The 20,398-nt window shown below is 37.9% G+C and overlaps 1 protein-coding gene across 1 annotated transcript; it reads right to left on the bottom strand.

Annotated features, from left to right (window-relative positions):
• Positions 1-1,008: 1,008 nt before the first annotated feature.
• On the bottom strand, positions 1,009-16,580 carry LOC149086702 (uncharacterized). Its single transcript, XM_089231885.1, has 8 exons — positions 16,427-16,580; positions 13,402-13,505; positions 11,551-11,776; positions 9,990-10,172; positions 7,053-7,226; positions 4,508-4,740; positions 2,933-3,061; positions 1,009-1,137 (listed from the first exon to the last, which is right to left on the bottom strand). Exons 1-8 carry the CDS (start codon positions 16,578-16,580, stop codon positions 1,009-1,011), a joined length of 1,332 nt encoding a protein of 443 aa, XP_089088011.1.
• Positions 16,581-20,398: the final 3,818 nt, after the last annotated feature.

Genomic DNA, 20,398 nt, shown 5'->3' with positions numbered 1-20,398 from the left:
TCCCCATGCTGCGAGTTGAAATAACGTGAAATAAAATAAGACTATAATAGGATATTATACCTGCAAAACCTCCACAGATTCACCTCGACTTAAAAAATAATAGTCTTTCTGATGCGTTCTCTCGAGGTGAAACATGTAATTTTTATGAATTAATGCATTCACATTAATATTTTCATAAATGTGCATTCATTTCCAAACTTAATAAATACAATCGACGCTCGTTATAACGACCATTCCATTACAACGACCGGTAGGATAAAGTCCCAAATGTTTTCATAAAATTATCATGTTTTACTTTCGATGTAACGACCCTCCGAATATTTTTTTTTTAATTAAAACAAACAACAAATTACAAGATGCAAATACAAAATTTAATACATATACAAACATAAATTACACAAAGACAACGACACAAGATACACACATATATTACATGCACTACATAGCCCCAAGGGACGATGAGGTCCTTCCAGGCGCGGGGGTTTTCTGCTATAGAAGGTGTTGACTTAACCGGGTTATTAAGTAGGTTGTTGTTTAGTATTTTTTATATTTTATATAGATGGCAGCAGGGGTTCCAATGTAACGATATTATTTATTATATGCGTACATGCACGTGAAAGCGTTGAAGAAGCGTAAAGTGAGATATATTCCTAAACTTGGATATGACGACGCATTCACACACGTGTTTGGTTATGTTCCTTGTGCGCATGTATACATGAGCAGAAATACGATCTGTGACTGAAAAATTCATCTCGATATGATTGTTCGTACAACCAAAAAAAAAAACCCTCTTCCCCCCAAAATATCACTCTTTTCTCCGCATTTCTATATATATACTGTATGCTATTTTTTACTGAAAATTCGAATTTCTGATCGACACGAAAACATTTTTCACTTTCGAATTAATTACTCAGATAGCACTTATCCGAAAAACCAAAAATGATGGTATAATTTAATTCCGGTGGGGAAAACAATATACAGTCCATTCGTTTGTGAATTCGATGCCGATCAATATCCCGATATTCCAAAAGGTGGCCGTTCTTTTGGTTTCGGTTTGTGAGCGCCGCCAATGGGTGGAAGCCAAGGATTGATTATGAAAGTTTCTTTGACCGAAATAGGCATCAGTCCTTTCAAAATCTGCAACATAGGGAGAAAAAAAAACATTTATCAATTTGAGTTGGGAAAAAAAATTATTTTGAGGACAGGAAAAATACTCGATAACAGAGGTGGGGGGGGGGGGGGTTCAAAAAAAATAAAAAAATAAATGGCAACCCTTGGGTGACCATACGTCCCCGTATTTCCTGGAACAGTCTCGGTTTTTTCTGTTTTTTGGCCGTCTCGTCTTTTTAGCGAAAGTGTCCCGTTTTTTACGTAAAGCTTAACCTGAATTTTTATTCATTATCGAAGTCAAAGAATGAAATTATTTTCCCACTCATAAATTATATTATGGTAATTACAATTATAAATAAGAATATTTATCTCTCACGTTTGTCTTGGTGAACGTTTTATTTCGTGGAATTCATTTAAATCCATTGCAATTCGCAGTAATGCTTTATTTCCCGCCATTTTGATTTTTACGTAATTTCTCCAATATTTGGCAAATTTGTTTACTTTTGGCGTCACTTTTTAGCAATAATTGGCGATGTCCCGTATTTTCCTGTATTTGGAATCCAAATTTCCCGTATTTCTTTCAAAGAAATATGGTCAGCCTAGGCATCCCTATGGGAAGCCGTCTAGTTTTCACGAGAGAAGCGCAGAACTTCTGAATTTGTCAAACTACTCAGCGATAAGTGGGCTGACCATATTTCATCGAGAAAAATACATAAATAAAAGGGACATTCCCAATTTTTACCAAACGTGAGGGAAAATTACTGTTTATCAGTGAAATCGCTAAAAACATTGCCAATGGGTGGGAAATAGGGGGCTACTGCGATTCATAGGGTTATTAAAATATATTTAATAGGGAAAAAAAAGTCGCAAGTGGCAAGTATGCGCGATAAGTATTTTTATTTATAGTCGTAATTATGGTCAGTAAAACCTCTTTCGTGGACACCAATGGGGCAAAAAAAAATTCGTCGTAAAGGAGGGGGGGGGGGTGACCTTTAATCAGGGGTTTGAAATGCATACTTTTATTATACGGAGGGAAATTATTATTTGACCGAAAAAGAGGGGTGAACAGGTTGGAGGGGTTTTACTGTATAAGTTATAAAAATATCTCTCTCCCCCCCCCCCCCTTCCTGATTTCAGTTAAGAATAAAAATTCAAGAGCTTCACTTCACTGAAAAAAAAGGGACATTTTTGTAAAAAATGTCGCACGAAAAACGCACAAAAGAATGGAAATGTCAAATACGGGTCATATTTCACTCTAGGAATAAGCTTTTTTTTCCGGAAATCATAATTGGATATAGACTTGAGAGTCTAGGGAAGGGGCATTTTTGCTGGGGGTCACCATGATGATGTCAATACACATATACATTAGATCAGTCGACTCCACTTTTGACCTTCCCCCATGCCGAAAATACTTTTAGACTACCCCTTCGCTTCTCCTGATCTCGTTATCAGTGGATATGATATTAAATAAATCGCTAGAATTTGACGTAGTCTGTTTTGTGCATGCGGAATAATATGTACAGATTGCACTTGACGTTGCTGATCCGGTCAGGATCGATCGAGGCTCACAATAATAATACAAGTTAATACCACACTATAGTCAATAGTCAAACTAGAGATATCTGTAGTGCGGTGTTGCAGTAGTACGAAGTTTTATTCGAGAAAAATGAGATTTCGGATGGCAGCCAACTTAAAGTCTGCTGTCTCGGTGAACACCACAGTGATTAACCGTATCGGTTATAGCAACAAGAAATCGAATAGCCGTGATTTGAGACTAACATATAAATCGCAAAATTATGAAATTCGTCTGAATTGTACTCACGTAACGGAACTCATCGGCAATGGAATCGTTCGGGAAACCTTTCTTCAGCTGAGAGTTGAGTGTTTTCTTTGAGAACAAAACAGCGGCCTTTTTCAAGCGGTCATAATATTCCTTCAACGCTTTATCTTGCTGCAAAGAATTCAGGAAAAATTTGGGTTTAAAAAATGTATTACTGTACATTTTATTGCGATACCAGCAGTATATATAAATATAAGCATTATTGAATACGGATGGGAAAAGAATACTAATGTGCTCACAACAAATTCAAGATAAAAAATTTACAAAGCAGAAAATTGAATTTTAAGGAAATATACTGGGTGCTTCGGTAACAGTGTGCATGGCAGTGTTTCCCAAAACCAAAGTGTACCTCGCGATTCCTATGTAAGAGTCGGCAACCTATGTAAGAGGAGTCACGGTGAATCGGACAAATGGATTTGTGTGCCTATTTATGCTTTGAAGTGGTTTTTTTTTTTTTGTGAAAATATCTACTAAACTATTCTAGCGAGTCACAGATGAACCATGAATTATGCAAGGCAGCCACGGAGGAGCCAACGGTTCGCCAGTAAAATGGCATGCGCCCTGTCACCTATGCGCCCCATATATTGTTGAAGTGAAACTTCTCTACGGACATAAGAGTGAAATTTTGTGAGAAAGAGAAAATCTGTCACAGAAAGTGGAACGCTTTCTTTTTTCTCACAACCGGTTCCGTAGAATGACTGATTGTCTGATGAAGTTCCGAGAAGAAGATGGGTTGTGGTGGTAGTAGGAAATGCTAATAGAGATTCGGCCATGTAAGAAAATAAAGTTGTGGGGGGGGGGGTTGGTTTGGGCGCTTTGTGTCGGACGAAGACAGTTCATTACCTTTCCCTTTCCCCCGTGACTTCACTGGAATCGTAGAACGTCCCCTTTAGGGGGGGTGATGCACACAGTTTGGAAGAAAATAAAATTGGGTTAGGGTAGAGGGAGAAGGAGTGTGTGTTCCCACACTTTCCCCTGCAGCCTAGGGGTTAAACAGCCTCGAAGTTACACTTCTATCGCGCGAGATGCTCAAGCAGATTCTTTAGAAATACGAGGTGTCCCATAAATTCGTGAATGGTTTAAAAATTTCTAAAAATTGAAGGGAGTGCGAAATTTGACTAGTTTGCGAAAAAATTATGCTCACGGAAAGAATTTTTTTTACAGTGAAACATTTACTTCAAATTTCTGTTGGTAGAGGGTGTTGCATGAAAGCAAATCAGAGAATTATTGACCTGAATCTTTTTCAATCTGTGTCCGAATCTTTCGCAAAGTTTCAGCCGGCCGGGGAAAAACAACTTCACCAATAGCACTTTATCCACCAATGTCAACTTCACAATGAAAACCTTATGTAAGCGAGTAACCGAAATCCCTCTTCGTGAGAATAACTTTTTCGCAAATCGCATTCAGATACACTAAATCCTTCAATTTTTATGAATCTTTAAACCATTTACGAATTTATGGGACACCCTGTACATTGATTGAAATGATGTGAAAGAAATTGATTTTGAGTATTGATGATGATTAACAACTCTTTGATGGAAAAATAATAAAACTTACCAATTTGGCGATGTGTTCCCTCTGGTTCTCGAAGACGCGCGTCCTCATATCCTTAAGCAATCTACCAGGCATGAGCATGTCCGGTCGTTTCAACTTGGCGTAATAGAAATCGTGGATCAACTGTTCCTCCTCGGATCGTGCGGACGATGGAGGTATACCAAGCTTTGGTGCATTCGCTTTCGTCGGCTCACGTTTCGGCGTCTTCTTTTTCTTCGGCTTTAAATCAGGATACACTATCAAATTCAAAAAAGAAAAGGCGTATAAATTCCGTGAACAAAAACATATGAAGCATTTTTTCGTGAAAGAATCGTCTGAATTGACGTTGTTAGTACAACCATAAACTCCATTATGTACACATTCCGTGTTTATTAACCACAAAAGTATTCTAATAGATTAGCTAATTAATACAGTTCATTTAGTTGTTTTACACTGTAAAGTGGTTTACTGCACAACACTTCTATGTAATACTCGGGAAGTAGCTTCACGGCAACTTCATTAACACTTTCGGAGTGCTGATAGTACAAAATATCAATGTTATTTAAAGCATCCTTGAAAGAACAAAAAAAGAAAAATTATGAGAAAGTTTTGAAAATACAGTATATTGTAGCAAAGGGAGGGTGCTGAAAGTTGCCGGGAAGTTTCTCGTATATACATACTCAAGTCCTTATGTAGGACAGAAAGTGGTGTCAAGGAAACAGTTATTTTCCGGATATTATGCTGAGGTGAGCTCGGAAAGAAAAGTCATCACGTCTCCGCCGGGACTCGAACCCAGGCCCTCTTGCATACCGGGCAAGCATGCTTGCATATGCAAGAGGGCCTGGGTTCGAGTCCCGGCGGAGACGTGATGACTTTTCTTTCCGAGCTCACCTCAGCATAATATCCGGAAAATAACTGTTTCCTTGATATCTCTGGCTGAGAAAAAAGCCATCTAAATCTCTCTAGAAAGTGGTGTGTTGCACTACTTGGTTATTTCTTAGTAGCTATAATACCCGGAGCTGCCCGGGTTGTTTTCAATTAGGCTTTTTAGATCACGTGATACCTCCCTCTTTCTTTGAGGGACATACAAACCGTGTCTAAGTTAACCAATATGGCGCCTTCCTGCGCGACTCGTGAAAGAAACAGATTTCGATTTAAAGAAACGTAAAAATGAATATATACAGGGTGTTTCAAAAAAAATCATCCGATTTCAAAAAAAACTTTAACTATTCAGCTTTTAATGCGTTATAGGTAGAAAGAGGGAAATGTCTTGAGTTTCACACAGTTGCCAGCAGTTAGCGCTAACGCTCTTCCTTCGGCCGCCACCTCGGCGTTTGTCAAGATTGGCTTTTCCCACAGTTAGAAACCGATTCGGATGACTTCATTTTCCAGCAGGACGGGGCACCACACAGGAGCTTGGACGTTCGAGAATTTTTGAACAATCGCATTCCTAAACGATTGATCGGCCGTACGGGACCTGACGATTCAGTTAAACATCGCTGGCCTCCAAGATCACCGGACCTCAGTGTGCGATTTCTTCTTGTGGCCTGACGTGTTATGAAAGACTACTACTACTACTACTAAACCAGACATTCACCTCGTCCATATTCCTCTGCTGAACTTCTGACGAATTGGTACATGTTGGAATGTGTGTATATGTATAGTGAACCCTCCGTGAAGTTTGTTTCTGTGTAATGCTTATTATGTGTAGTGCTGCCATCTGCAATCAATTTTTTTAACTGAGTTTTTTCTCAACTGATAGTGAGTGATGTGCAATGAATGAATAATTATATCGTTGTAGGCCTGTTGCTCTCTGTGGCGAGACTTTTTAACGGGGATATCGGCTCGTATTCGCGCCTCCAAGTTGGAACCGCAGAAAACCAACTTCAGCCGACCACCACTGCGGCGACGGTGGGGTCTGAACCCGAATCCTCGCGATGGGTGTTATAAAAGACTACGTTTATGCGCCTCCTTCTAGCTACATTAGTCGAACTGAAAATGCGCATAACAACAGCCGTGAAAGCAGTGGATGCAAACATGCTTGCAAAAGTTTGAGACGTATTTGACTACCGTATAGACATATGTCGGGCATTCCAAGGTGGACATATTGAGTACCTTTAATTGGGTTTGTAAAAAATTTTATGATTTTTTAGCCATGTAATGTAAAATTAATCTTAAGTGTCTATGTGTTCAATATTTTTCGTAATAAACGCATTTCCAATCGGGTAATTCTTTTTGAAACACCCTGTATTTTTTCCCTTTTTTTAGGGGTACCATGTATTTCGATTCTTTCCCCCCCCCCCCGAACTTCAAGAAATGAAGCCGCCATTTATCGGTCGCATCAGGTTAAAGGTGCGAACATAGTGCACGCTGGTTTCCGATTCTCGGAATCAGTGCCATTGCTGATTGGTTCGAAACCTGAATTTAGGTTCTTTAACCAATCCATAATGGCGCTGAAGCTTAGAATCAGGAAATCAGCGTGTATTATGTTCGTACTTTTAGATAGGGAAAAAATCGGTTGGTTGAGGGAGAAGATGAAATCAAAAATCATAGAGAAAATATAACGTACGATTCGTAGACAAAATGCTCTTCCTCTTCAAGTAATCTTTGTAATACGACTGGTGAACTGATGCAGATACGAAAGGTGGCGGTGCGGTATAAGGACTGCGATGAATCTTCGAAAATCTCTCGACAAAGCGCCTTGCTTGGTACTGCTTTATCTCCATTTCCAATTCATTCAAACCTACGAACGATATGTAGTATGACAAATTCCATCGGCATTGTGTCAAAATTCTTAAAATTAACAAAATATTATATTAAAATTATCATAAAATTGATTAAATTATCAAAATTCATGAAGCTGTTTCAAACACGAAAATTCATAAAACTACCAAAATTACCACTACTACTGAACCACACATGCACCATATTCCCCTGCCGAATTTCAAACGAATTGGTACATGTTGAAGTGCGTGTGTACGTGTTGGGAACCTAACATTTTGTTTCTGTGTGATGCTTTTTATGTTTAATGCTGCCATCTACTATCAATTTTCCTAACTATGAGTGAAGTTTTATGGCCGAATAATTGTACTGCTATAGGCGTGTTGCTCTCTGTGGTGAGATCTCTGTGGAGAGATCAACTCGCTACCAAAATTACCATAATTCCTAAAATTATTAAAATTCATAAATTCATCTGTTTTGAATTGGAAGTGGATTTCCTCACACAAGTAGCAACAGTTGATCTCGTATCAATCAGTCTGATAATGGAAAAAATGTTTATTGAAAATGATGTAAATTCGTTCTCAACATCAAAAACCAGGCCCGTAGCCAGAAATTTCGTTCGAAGTGAGACCACTTTCATTTCGGGAGTGGGGGGGGGAGGGGGCGGCAAAGTGATAGAACAATAGATTTGGCCATCTTTTTCCCTTTTTTCGGTCATTTTCTCATATTTCAGAGGAGGGAGGACCAGACCTCCCTAGTCCCCACCCCCTCACTACAGCCTTGTCAAAAACTGACAATTAAATTTTTCTAATAAACAATTTCTAATGTATGAATGAGTTTAAGAAATCTAAAAGCCAAAATCGAAATTTCTGCAAGTGAAGTTTTACATCGAAATAAACCTCTCTCAACACCGACAGAAGTGATATAGGGTATACTTGAAAAAATTATATATATATATATATATATATATATATATATCTGAAGTGTTAATTATGATGCACATAATTTATTTAAAGTATTTAAATACACCAACCTACAGAACACAATCCAATTACAGCAGTTATTTTTCAATTTCAAAACTTTTAGACATCAATAGCTTTCCCACTGTTTCTTTTTTCTCATCATTTTGTGGAATTTCGTAGAAGCAAATTTGCCTGCCACCCCAGAAAAGCTTCACTAACTTTATTGATAACATCAATATAAGGTCCATGTAATATTTCCACCATTTAGTCCTTATAAAAAGAACAAAATGTTGTACGTCAGGGAAGCGTGGACCAGATATGGGGTGTATTTCTGCCGCTTCCGGGTCAGAAATTTGTAAATATATAGTATGGCCATAAGCAGGGCCGTAAGTAAGATTTTTGCCGCACGCACACCTATAAAATTATATAATTTCGTAACGGTGTTCTTTGTTGCCACCTAAAACTGCCGCTCCCTAAATTTTTCCGCCCCTGGGGCATTTTCCCCCTGCCCCCGCTAGTTACAGCCCTGCCATAAGACCCGTATTTTACGGGACATTCCCCCATATAATTTTGGCCATCCCAAAATGTTTATGTTTTTCCCTTATTTTCAGAGAATACTTGCATTTTTTGAATCAGGAATTAATATAATTTATTAGTCATGGAGATTATTTTGTGATAATTATGACTGCAATGTTAATTATGGTCGCATAAATATATTCATATCACATATTTTTCCCATAGATGTAAATTGCATTTTCACTCATTGCGACTTGCAGTATTTATTTCCCGCCAGGGGCAATTTTTCTGTAATTGTAGCTATAGATGGCAACTTTACTTGCCTTAGACAATTGTTCTGGCTGTAATTAACAACTTTATTTACCCTTGGCAATTTTTTTTTTTTTTTTTTTTGCCTGCAATTGATCACTTACTTGCGTTGGTTTTAATTGGCCATTTATCTTTCCGCATTAGGCCCACGAGCTGGAGGTTGTGCACCCCTACTGCCCACTACCTGCCGTTCAATATTCCCGTGTCCAAACAGAGCTTGCGAAATCTTAATGTATTGCAGCATCATACGGATCAAAATCATTCAACGTGAGTTTGAAGATTTGAAAATTTTCCCTTGTAGTAAGTGAGGAAAAATGCAAGTATTTTTTTCCCCATGTTTCCAATCGATCCTTTTGAATAACGGGAAAAAGTCTTCTCGTTTGATACGATCAGAATATTATTTGAACTCACATGCAACGTTTAAACTCTTAGAAATTTTACTTAACTAACTTATTATATATTAACTAATATATATTTACTAATATATATTTACTAATATATTAACTATATAACTAATTATATATTTTAGTAAACTTTGCCTCTTAAAGGCCCGTTTACATGTGATAAAATTGCAGCAGCCGCTTGATGATTTTTTTCCTTCGTGAGGAAGGAAATGAAGAGATTGGTGAAAATGCTTGAACGCGCGGGTATTTTAAACTCGATTTTTCTACTTCCCATGTAAACGGGGCTTTATGTAACTTCAATGAGTCTTCTATATGAAAAAAAAAAAAACAGCCTAGTTCTTCATAGTTTTCTCAGTGCTTAATATTTATAATTTTTCAACCTTATTTCATTCTAAAAAAAAAAATTTAAAAGTGGAAAAATATCCTTAAAGTGTCAAAAAAAAGCTATAAAACTTGTAAAAATGCCTTTACTGTGAAAAAGGAAAAAGGACAGTAATATGCAAATGTCATCAACATCCGGGCTCTGGTTATAAAACTTGAAATTTCTGAACTGGGTGCATATATGAAATGCATATTAAGAAAAAAAAAATTTACCTTCGTTTCTAGCAGCTCTAAGATGATATCCCAGAACGTCGAAGTGCCGAATCGTTGACATCTTATAAAAGCGTTCGATGTCGTACTCAGTTTGAACGAGGCAGTAAAATGCCAAATTCGAGAATAGTATGCGCTGCCGACCAGTAAAACGTCGTGATTTAAAATATTCATGTTGGTCGGGCACTGATGAAGGAAGAAAAAAATATATATTGATATTTTTCAGTAAAACAATATATTGTTTACAGTCAGATTTCAGTTAATAGCTGTAAGGCAATTTTTTTCAACCCTTGCGGAGGGCGGGTAATTTCATTGGTTTGAGAACGTGTCATGGGGGGGGGGGCCTTAAGTGATCTGGAACAGCGCTGCAGGTCACTTATGTGATTTATAAATATGCTGCAGGTCACTCAAGTAATCTGGAAGTTCACTTAAGTGATGTGAAACTGCATCGAAAGTCACTTAACCCTTTATGCGGAAATTAGAAATCACTCACTAAACTCTCCCCCTTCAAAATGCCATACCTTTTTTAATGAAGTAGACTTTCTCCAATTTTCAGGAGGTGTAAACTAAGGGGATATAGGGGAAAACCCTTTCATTGAGAAATCAACTTCACAAAATATCTGAGCTTGTCCATGCTAAATAAGAAGCTTTTATCGAGGCGAGATATCTCGTCATTGCCGCTTAAAGGGTTAAGTAATATGTTAATGAGCAGCAGGCTGCTGAAGTGGTCTAGGACTGCCAATCTAGTGGTCGGTAAATGTGCTCCGGTATCCTTAAGTGATCTGGAACTGTGTTTCAGGTCACTCAATTGATGTGCCTTAGGTCACCTTAGGTCACTTAAAAGATCAGGAACTGCGTCGCAGGTCACTCAAGTGATCTGAGAAAGTGCTGCGGTCACTTAAGTGATCTGTAAATATTTCGTGGGTTCCTTAATGAATCTGTGAATATGCCACGGGTCCCTTTGGTTTGGAAGTGTGTCGGGGGCCACTTAAGTGATCTAGGAATACGCTGTGGGTCACTCAAGTGATTTGGAAATGTACCGTTTAGTTCATTTTTAAAAAATTAGGTTCGATATCGTGGGGCCACATCAAATGACTCTGAGTTTGGCCACTCTCACGTTTGGTCCGCTGGCCACGAGTTAAGCATGTATGCTGTAAGGTTTCTACATCGTGTGTCTTGTTAAATTTTTCAGCAAAATTCTTGAACTTGTTAAACAGATGGTTCTGTGATAGGATTCTTATTATTTTCAGTAGAATCAAAACCGCTCCTGAATAAGTTGTACAACCCTCTTATAAACCTTTGACAATAATTTTTATATTCCGAGGCGGGTCTATGGCTTTGTGTGCCGCGTGTGGGCTATTCAAATTTTTCCGCCCTGTGATGTGTTGGTAGGTTCGATTCCTTGTGTGGGTTTCATTCGTTATCCCGTATTCTATTCAGATCTATTTTTTTTCTCATATAATTCGGCTCTTGGATAACGGTAAAGAAGAGGGAGGCCCTGGGCAAGACAGGGGAGAGACGAGAAGAAAATCTGGAAAGCACAAGGGCATTTTGCTTCACTTACGTTGAAGCAGCACATCGTAGAAAGGGTTACAGGCTAAAAGTACGATGAATTCTCCGAAATCGACCTCTTCGATCGTTTCTTCACGAAGCTTGGATATCACGTGGAACAATTCGGTCATCGTCAGAGAAGGTATGAAGCTTTTCAGAACTTTGAACAGTTTCCACGTGTCTATAGGAAACTTCCGCCCGTCTTCTATGATATGAACGAGCTCCTTGAAATCCTGGAACTGGATAGAAGGGCAAATATATCTCTATTAATGAACTGACACTGGAATTTATAGTTACACAACTGCAGCAACACCGATGCGACTCCTTTTGCCATGGTGATTTTTAGTGAAGTGAAAAATAATCGTGATTTCCTATCGAAGGAATTAAAAGAGAGAGAGAGAAAAAGGCAAATCAAATGATTTTTCTCATCATTAAGCTCCCATAAAGCATCTTGAGACGCACATTCTTTGCTGTTGAACAGTGTTTAATACATAAAAGGAAAAATAATATTCCCACACACACATAGGTTCAGTTTTCTCAACACTTTAAACCATGGTTGCACAACCTCCGACCAGCGAAATTTGTTCGCATAGAAGAGTATCAATCTATCTACGAAACACGCTATAAGAGAGCGTGTTTATCACCAATTTATGAGGTTTTCCTTTTCTTTCAAACCGTATATAGCCCTGATCTATTGTCTTAGAGGCATTTTACTGCTATTTCACTTCCGAAGAGGTGGTTGTGTTGGAATATTACTTATTGTGGAAATTAACTCCGTATTTTATACAAGTTTCGTGCATGTGTGTGTGTGTTTAGTTACAGCCAGCTATCTCCTAAAGACAAAACTGGCAACCGATGACTATTCTAATGAATGCAATCCAATTGTTGCGAGATCTGTTACTGGCTGTGGCGAAATTTTTTGTTAAATGGGAGTCTGTGGCTTGTGAGTAGCAGTATTCTCATCTATCTGGCCTGCAGACTGACTACTACTTTAACCACACACCAACTACGGCCATATTGCCATACAGCAATTTACAACCGATCAAATTAAGGCGCCATCTATCAGTGGTTGGCTTAGGTTCGGTAGGTAAGGAACTTATTTTCTATGTCCTTCCGCTGGATCGAACCCGAGGACTTAACGGCAACTTTCAAAATAGACGGACATCTTACCACTGCGCCTCTCGGGAACTGCCTGCAGACTAACTAAGGTTGTGCAATGTGCACCTCTGCTTCAAACTAATGCTGAAAATGTCTCCGAATCATACTGTATCTCTATGAATTATTTGGACAAAGAAAAGACCCGTCAGTGTGGTCTATGAGAAATCCAGCAGCATAACTAAGGACAGGCTCGAGAAATCTGTGTGTAATTAGTCTAAATCTCAAACCTCCCAACAACGGCCACTAACGGGACCGTGAAAATGTGGCCGCTATTGGTAATGGCCGTTTTATTTCTGTAAAAAAATAACTAAAATTTGTGATCCGTGTAACATTTGAAATGATAATCCATTTTGTAATTGATTACACGATGATTATGTAATTGATTATATTAGAATATATGATTATATTGATACTGAACATTCTATAATTGATTAATCGACTGAGCTGCAACTATACAGGATCAGGCGAGTCTGGTGCTTCGGGACCCGAACGAGAGGGAGAGAAAATTTCCTCCTTCAAACTCTCCTTAGTTACAAGGAGGCGCCAAAATGTGTGCTTGCTCCGGCTGACCAAGTATCTTGTTGCGGCCCTATAAATCAATCTACAACGCTATTTCGGCATCCTAAAGTTTAGGTTTGCAGTGCTAAAATAGAACGCAACAGAAACAGAAGGTTGAAAACCGCTCGCATAAAGAATCAACTCTGACCTCTTCGAAAGTAGGTGTCCTGTACCATTTCGGTTTCGTATGACCAACGGTAGCTTCCATCAACCGCTGAGCAAAAGGGCTGGACAGAACAGTGTGCTTTGGCTCTAAACAAAATACAATAAAGTTGGGAGAGAAAAAAAATTAGACTTCGTTTTTTTGTTCCCAGAAAAGATATTTTTGTCTGGCAGCTAATTGGTGAAGTGGCGTGATGAAACTTCATATAGAAACGTCCTCTCCACTTGTCAATACAAGATTCATCGAAAGACTGGTTATTTGTGGAGATGAAGATTACAAAGAAGAAAATTCGATGAATCTTGTATTGACAAGTGGAGAGGACGTTTCTATATGCATATGGCCATCTGGTTGGCCTTTGTCATTCACGAGCTATTAGTTGATTGTTGACGCCGTCCATGTACGGTGACTTTCGACATATATATACGCTCCAAGGTTGAAATATTCTATCTGCGTCCATAGCTTAAATGGTAGAGCACTCGTCCGGCAAGCGAGAGACCGGGGTTCGAGTCCCAGTGGGAGCAGTGATGCATTTTCTTCCTTGTAATCTTCATCTCCACAAATAGCCAGTCTTTCGATGAATCTTGTATGAAACTTCATGTTACTAAAAATCATTGATTAACAAGTGTGCACTGAAATCACTAAAATACCTCTTCCCCCCCCAAACTTCATTTTAAAACTTCTTAAAGTGTCTCTGGGATATTTCGAGATAATTTAGATGGATTTCAGTCATGTCGGCAATTTAAATCAGTGTCCACAAACCTGTGTCTGGAAACCAAAAGCGGATTTATGTTTCTGCCGCCTGTGACCACTTCTTTCTAGACCACTTATTTTACAATTTTGCCTCACTGGGCCACAGCCCGCTTTGTCCCTGTAAATTCACCTTTGTATGTTACCTGTAAGTCACTCTTTTGGTCATTTACATGTTTGTACATTTTCTTTGCCACTCTTTTGGTCATTTACATGTTTGTACATTTTCTTTGCCACTCTTTTGGTCATTTACATGTTTGTACATTTTCTTTGCCACTCTTTTGGTCATTTACATGTTTGTACATTTTCTTTGCCACTCTTTTGGTCATTTACATGTTTGTACATTTTCTTTGCCACTCTTTTGGTCATTTACATGTTTGTACATTTTCTTTGCCACTCTTTTGGTCATTTACATGTTTGTACATTTTCTTTGCCACTCTTTTGGTCATTTATATGTTTGTACATTTTCTTTGCCACTCTTTTGGTTGTTCACTGACCTGGTCACTCACTTTCTGCTTTCCTCTTTTGGTCACTGCTATGCTTACGCACACTCCAAGTCAGTAGATTACTCACTGCTGGAACCTCCCTCCCCACTCTCTAGATCGATTTTTGGTCCCTCCCATGCTTACACACACACTCACTACGTCATTATTTAGATTGCTCATCCCCTCTTCCCTCGCTAACAAATTGCTATATCACAGTTAATGATGTAGCCGTTTCCCGCAATAAATTTGCTCCCACTACCCACTGGAAAAATTATATATGCTACTCTCAAGGCACATGAACGATGGGAACTACTGATTTAAATAGTATAAATTTTTTTTCACAATTTAGAAAAAAAAATCCGGACTGGACACAATGGTGTGAGTTCAATCACCATTGTGAAAATTGATGCTACCTACTAATTTCATGCTCACAAGACAGTGAAAAGGAAAAAAAAAACAGTGAATACACACAAATCAAGACCATCATTACGATGCAATACAGTAGATAATAGAGAAAGGAATATAAAGCTAAAAAAAACCAAAAAAATATTCATGACTAGAAAACCGTAAATTCCACGAACAAGCAAGGCAAAGAGAAGAAAAAACGAATTTCTGAAACATTTATGTGATAATACGGCTGAGATCAAGCGACTGGCCGAACAATTGTGAGCACCCATCTTATGATCCCTGTGGTGTCGAGAGTATTGTATATATTTTTTTGAAAAATGAACATCGAGATTAAAAAAAAACACTTGACACTGACGACGAACCCGAAAAGAATGGATCGCCTGAAAATTACTGAATTTTTTTTTTTTACTGAGCAATACGTTGTAGATCATCTAGGAAGCGGTAATATTCACGCTGCGAGTGATGAATTTTCACTGTAGGAGTATGTGACCATGACCATGCACGTACTATATTAGAATGAAATCCATGTATCCCACAAAATATGTAATTTTTCTTATGCGCTCAAAAGCCAGAGGTGGGAAATGATAAATGGTTAGAAAAGCATCGACATTGTCACTAGCATTTCCTCTATCATTCGGTTCACACACAACTAGTGTATTCGCTTTAATAATGATTTCTCTGAAGGTTATTCAAATTCGCATCGTTGTTCTCTCCTCCGCGACATGAAATTATTCAAACCAAAAAATATCTAAAGCATCATTTAGGATGCCACTGTCACTGAATTAATTATTTATTTGTAAATAAACAAACTAGCTTAGCCCCGAAATGTTTTGTGTGTGTGATTCAACTGATTGAATAAAATTAAATTAATTATCTCACCTATTTTATGGAAGCGCTAAGAAAGCTATTCGATATCTTAAAATGATGGGGAAAAATATATTTAAAAAAATTTATAATCAAACGTACAGCATAATAATAATAATTACTACGGAAGAAAATTGTGGTTTTGGGAGAAATGAATATTTTGAATGATCATCACTTTTTCTCTTTGTTTTTTCCCCCTACCTTTGTACCTCGAAAGCCCCATAATAGAAATCCTAATATAATTCGAAGTAAACATGGTTCATTTCCCAATTCACTGAGTCTGATTTCGTGGCTAATTACAACGACAGTCACCAAAATGATCAGTAAAAATAAAAAAGCTGCCGAAGCTAGTGAAGCAGCATTATTTTTTTGCCTTTGAACAAGCAACATAGGTTATAATTAGTGTTTGTGTTGTTTTTACTGCATTGAACGAAAGTAATGATTCATGTGAATGTGTTTAATGGGTAATTGTTAATCCCAACGTCACGGTAAAAATGCATATTCACCTAGATCGATGGGGCGCAGAAAGTGAGTGAGAGTTATAGGCACTTTTTCGTCGGGTATCACCTCGAAAGGCAATTCATCCTCATCATCATCGTGGTCACGATCGGCAGTCTTCTCATTCTGATTAGAAGTCGACGACTCTTCACTATCCGCCATCGTCAGGATTGATCCTTAAACCCTGGTCAAATACAGAAGACAGATTAAAAGATTTTTACTAAATAAAACAACCATCGGCTGACACAGAAACATTGAGTTGTGTTTGATTTTTCAATGGTTCATTGCCTGCTACAGTTAGCCCCGCTTTATCGGATAACGGATACGTTGTTTAAACTGATAAAAATCCTCTGGAATCAAAATTTCTCCCATACAATGTTAAAGTTCCCCGCTTAATATAATTTCACGACTTTCTCCCGCTTAGTCAAATATTACAATTCACACAGCAACTGTTTATACACATCAACCACAATGTATACAGGGTCTATGTATACAGTATGCCTTGAAGTGGTGACAAACTCGGAAGATGATATTAGGCATCAAGAGGAACAAAAATGTCCATATAACATGGCATCGCAAACCACGTTTAGTCGATGAAAATCGTAAAAATACTTATGAAGGGGCACATCGCTAGCATACCCGGTAGCTTTGAACGCGTCAGACAATCGTTACTCCGTCACTGTCGGCTGTGCAATGACCTTCGCGGCTGCAACTTCGAACTCTTATAATCATTTCTCATCGTCTACTTTCTGACACTGAACGTTCTTTCTTTCAAACCGAGCACAACTCAAGTCTATCACCATTTATGGACGATTTACTACCTAGTGAGTTGTGCCGGAAGTGTAACTGTGTGTGTACCTAACAGTCTGAGTGCATATGTAGTGTTGTGTTTGATTTTTCAGTGCTGCCATCTATATTTCAGAAGGGAAGTGAGTGATGTGTTATGATTGAATTACATTTGTACTGTTGCTCTCTGTGGCGAGTCTTTTTAAAGGGGAGATCGGCTCACATTCGCGCCTTGAAGTTGGGAACCACAGAACATTGAATTGCATTCTGACATTGAACTGCGCTGCACACATGCCCCCCCCCCACATTCTGGGGCGGGGACTTTAGGCTGAGATATTTGGCAGCCCCCCCAAACCAGACTTTTAACTGGCCCTTCTATAGTGAATTTATAGCATGAAAAAAAATTATGGTATTTGTCTCGGGCCCCTCGGGCTGGAAACAAATACCATCATTTTTGGAGCCCTGTCAACCCCACTCTTGTGGGGGGCCATGGCTGCCACAGGCTGTGTTGTAATCATGCTGACAAATAGAGGTTTTTTTCTACTTACTATTGACTTTTTATCCCATTCGACGTGACAACCTGCATAAGTATTTTTGTGATTTTCTCACCGACTATACACCCGAGTTTGTCACCACCTTGTATTGTTTTGTTGGTAAATTAATGGAAAGTATTTGGAATTAATGGAAAGTATTTGGAATTAATGGAAAGTATTTTCCCTAGCTAAGACTTGGAAATAATTTAGACTTAAAATACAAATACAACGCCACAACAGGCAAATTGCCCAACGAGGTGGCTGACTTAAGAACATCATGGATCCCCGAGCCCCTACCTACTACTGCTACACCACACATGAACAGACCCCCAAGTTCCCCCCCCCCTGGCTACGCCCTTGATCCTGGGCTATAACTCACTACGCCACTGGTTCTGAAACTATAGTACAGTGATGCACACGCTTTATACGGTTACCCGATGGAATGGCGGCTTTTGTCATCTTCCAATCCATAAGGAGGAGCAGAAGCGCTGTTCATTACTTACAAATGGATTATCAGTATACTAAGCGCACTAATAATTTTTCAGAGAGGAAGATAAAAACATGTTTTACCTCTTTTTTAATGCTTTTCCTGAGACCTCAGTAATAACTTTTGATGGCGGCAAATCAAAGGCAAAAAATTTGACGAATTTCTGCTACCTCTTTCTACGAAATCAAATTGATTGACGAACTACCTGCACCGTGGATATTGCAATCGCTGCTACTATTCGTAGCTGAAGCATTGATTGAGACCAAACAGAACGAGTTGATTGAATAAGCACTTATTTCACAGTTGAGGAATTCATTGTTTAAAAGTGAAAGAAATCAGTCGTTGATTTTTCAAGAAGTCTGCGGAACTCCATGTGAGATTTATATTTGTATCGATAATTTTTCATTGATTATTCAGCCAAAATCTGTTTCTTTAGAACAAAATATTTTCCTCCACATCCATGCTAAACTTTCAATACAGACTTGAAAATTTCTTCGGATATGATAATATTTTCTTTTGTTATGAGAAGACTATAATGGGCGGTTCATTGCTGAGACAAGTAGAGAAGCCTGTATGATACAGTTTTTTTTTTTTTTTTTCAATGGCAAGCATTCTTCCCCCCTCGAAAAACACCCGTAATAGGGGAAATCTCTTAAGCCCATGTGAAGTCAAATATCATTAGACCAATCTTTGCAAATACGCACCAAACAATACTTCAAGTTCAGAAAATGATCAGAATACCACGATCAGAAGCAAAAATGAAAAAAAATTAATTTTAGATAAAAAAAAAAGACTGGATGTAGAGCCAATCTGAGTACCGTTAACGTGGGCTACGTTGGCACCGGTATCCTTCTTTGCCCCAAAACGATTCAATATCATAAAACGTACGAGGAATACATAAAAAACAAACGTTATACGAAAAACATAATTTTCAGAATTAGTTTCTGTAGTTTTTTTTTTTAAATAAGCGATACTAGGCACGGCAGCTGATTGAATCGGGTAGTTTACGAATGGCCGATTAAGTAGTAACATAACAGTGGTGGTTTTGTATGCCTTGATTACACGTGGTTTATTTCATCTCAAACTTTCAACTGGGGGGGGGTTGTTTTGATTGACAAAGTTGTCAATCCAGCTTTGTCAAGTAAGGTAGGTGCCTAATTAGAAACATAATTTAATACTTTCAACTGTAGCATATATATAGTTGAAATTTCGTTTAATCTTTAATTTTTTCCAAAAAACTAATTGAAAATTTAAAATCTCTGATAAAACTTCAAAAATACGCTCTACTTTGACCTAACATTTCGATGGGCCAAAGTAGGTCGTATTTTTGCAACCCTTGGTAATTTGTTTGTGAGTGCATGCATTTCACTTAGAAACATAATTATGCATTGAAAAATTGCGCTCATTTTTTAAATGTCTATTCCATTTGATATGTATCCGTTTCCAGACTGGAAAGATGGCGTATCAACACAAACGTAATTTGATCTGTTGAAATAAACCAAAGACAAGCTGCAGATAATTTGCCCCGAAGCATCATTTAAAACAAGCTTAAAAATGCATTTTCTAGCAAATCAGGAGGTTCTTGGTGCCGAGGAGGAAGTAGCACTTGCTAGTCATATTGATAAAATATGTGATTATTTACAGGTTATTAAAAATTAATTCCCAAAGCCTGTTAAAAGATATGATGTTTTACAAATTGACCAAAAAAAAAGATTATTTAAAAATTTCAAAAAATTATGTAAATATTGAAATTTTTATGATCAATACTAGTTGAAATATAAGTTTTCTTTCAAAACTTGAAGTTTTATTATGATCCCAGTATCAAGACATACCCTAGCTTTTCATTTTATGCTCTAAGATAGGAAAAAGTGTTGAGTGAACCAAAATTATCCACATACAAGGGTAATATTGGTCCAAAATGTTTTTTTTTTTTGTTAGCTTTAAGTTAAAATTTGTTTTTATTTACATCCCCATAAAATAAGATAGCCTATCGACATAAAAAGAGGGTTACCAGAACTCAAATAATATTGGATTAATAATCAAAGTGAATTTGAAGTGTTCAAAAAATGGGCCAAAGTAGCCCGCGTTTACGGCATTAGAGAAACATCCTTCTGTTAGTTTTGCTCATTACTATATAATGATGTAGTTTTTGAATTACAATTGAATTTTTTCTC

This window comes from Pholcus phalangioides, unplaced genomic scaffold (assembly GCF_987345545.1).
Source record: "Pholcus phalangioides strain wild (caught in Gottingen) unplaced genomic scaffold, Ppha-v1.0 ptg000004l_1, whole genome shotgun sequence".
NCBI classification, from domain to species: domain Eukaryota; kingdom Metazoa; phylum Arthropoda; class Arachnida; order Araneae; family Pholcidae; genus Pholcus; species Pholcus phalangioides.
Note: the sequence above shows the minus strand (reverse complement) of the source record. Positions and strands in the feature narration are given on the sequence as shown.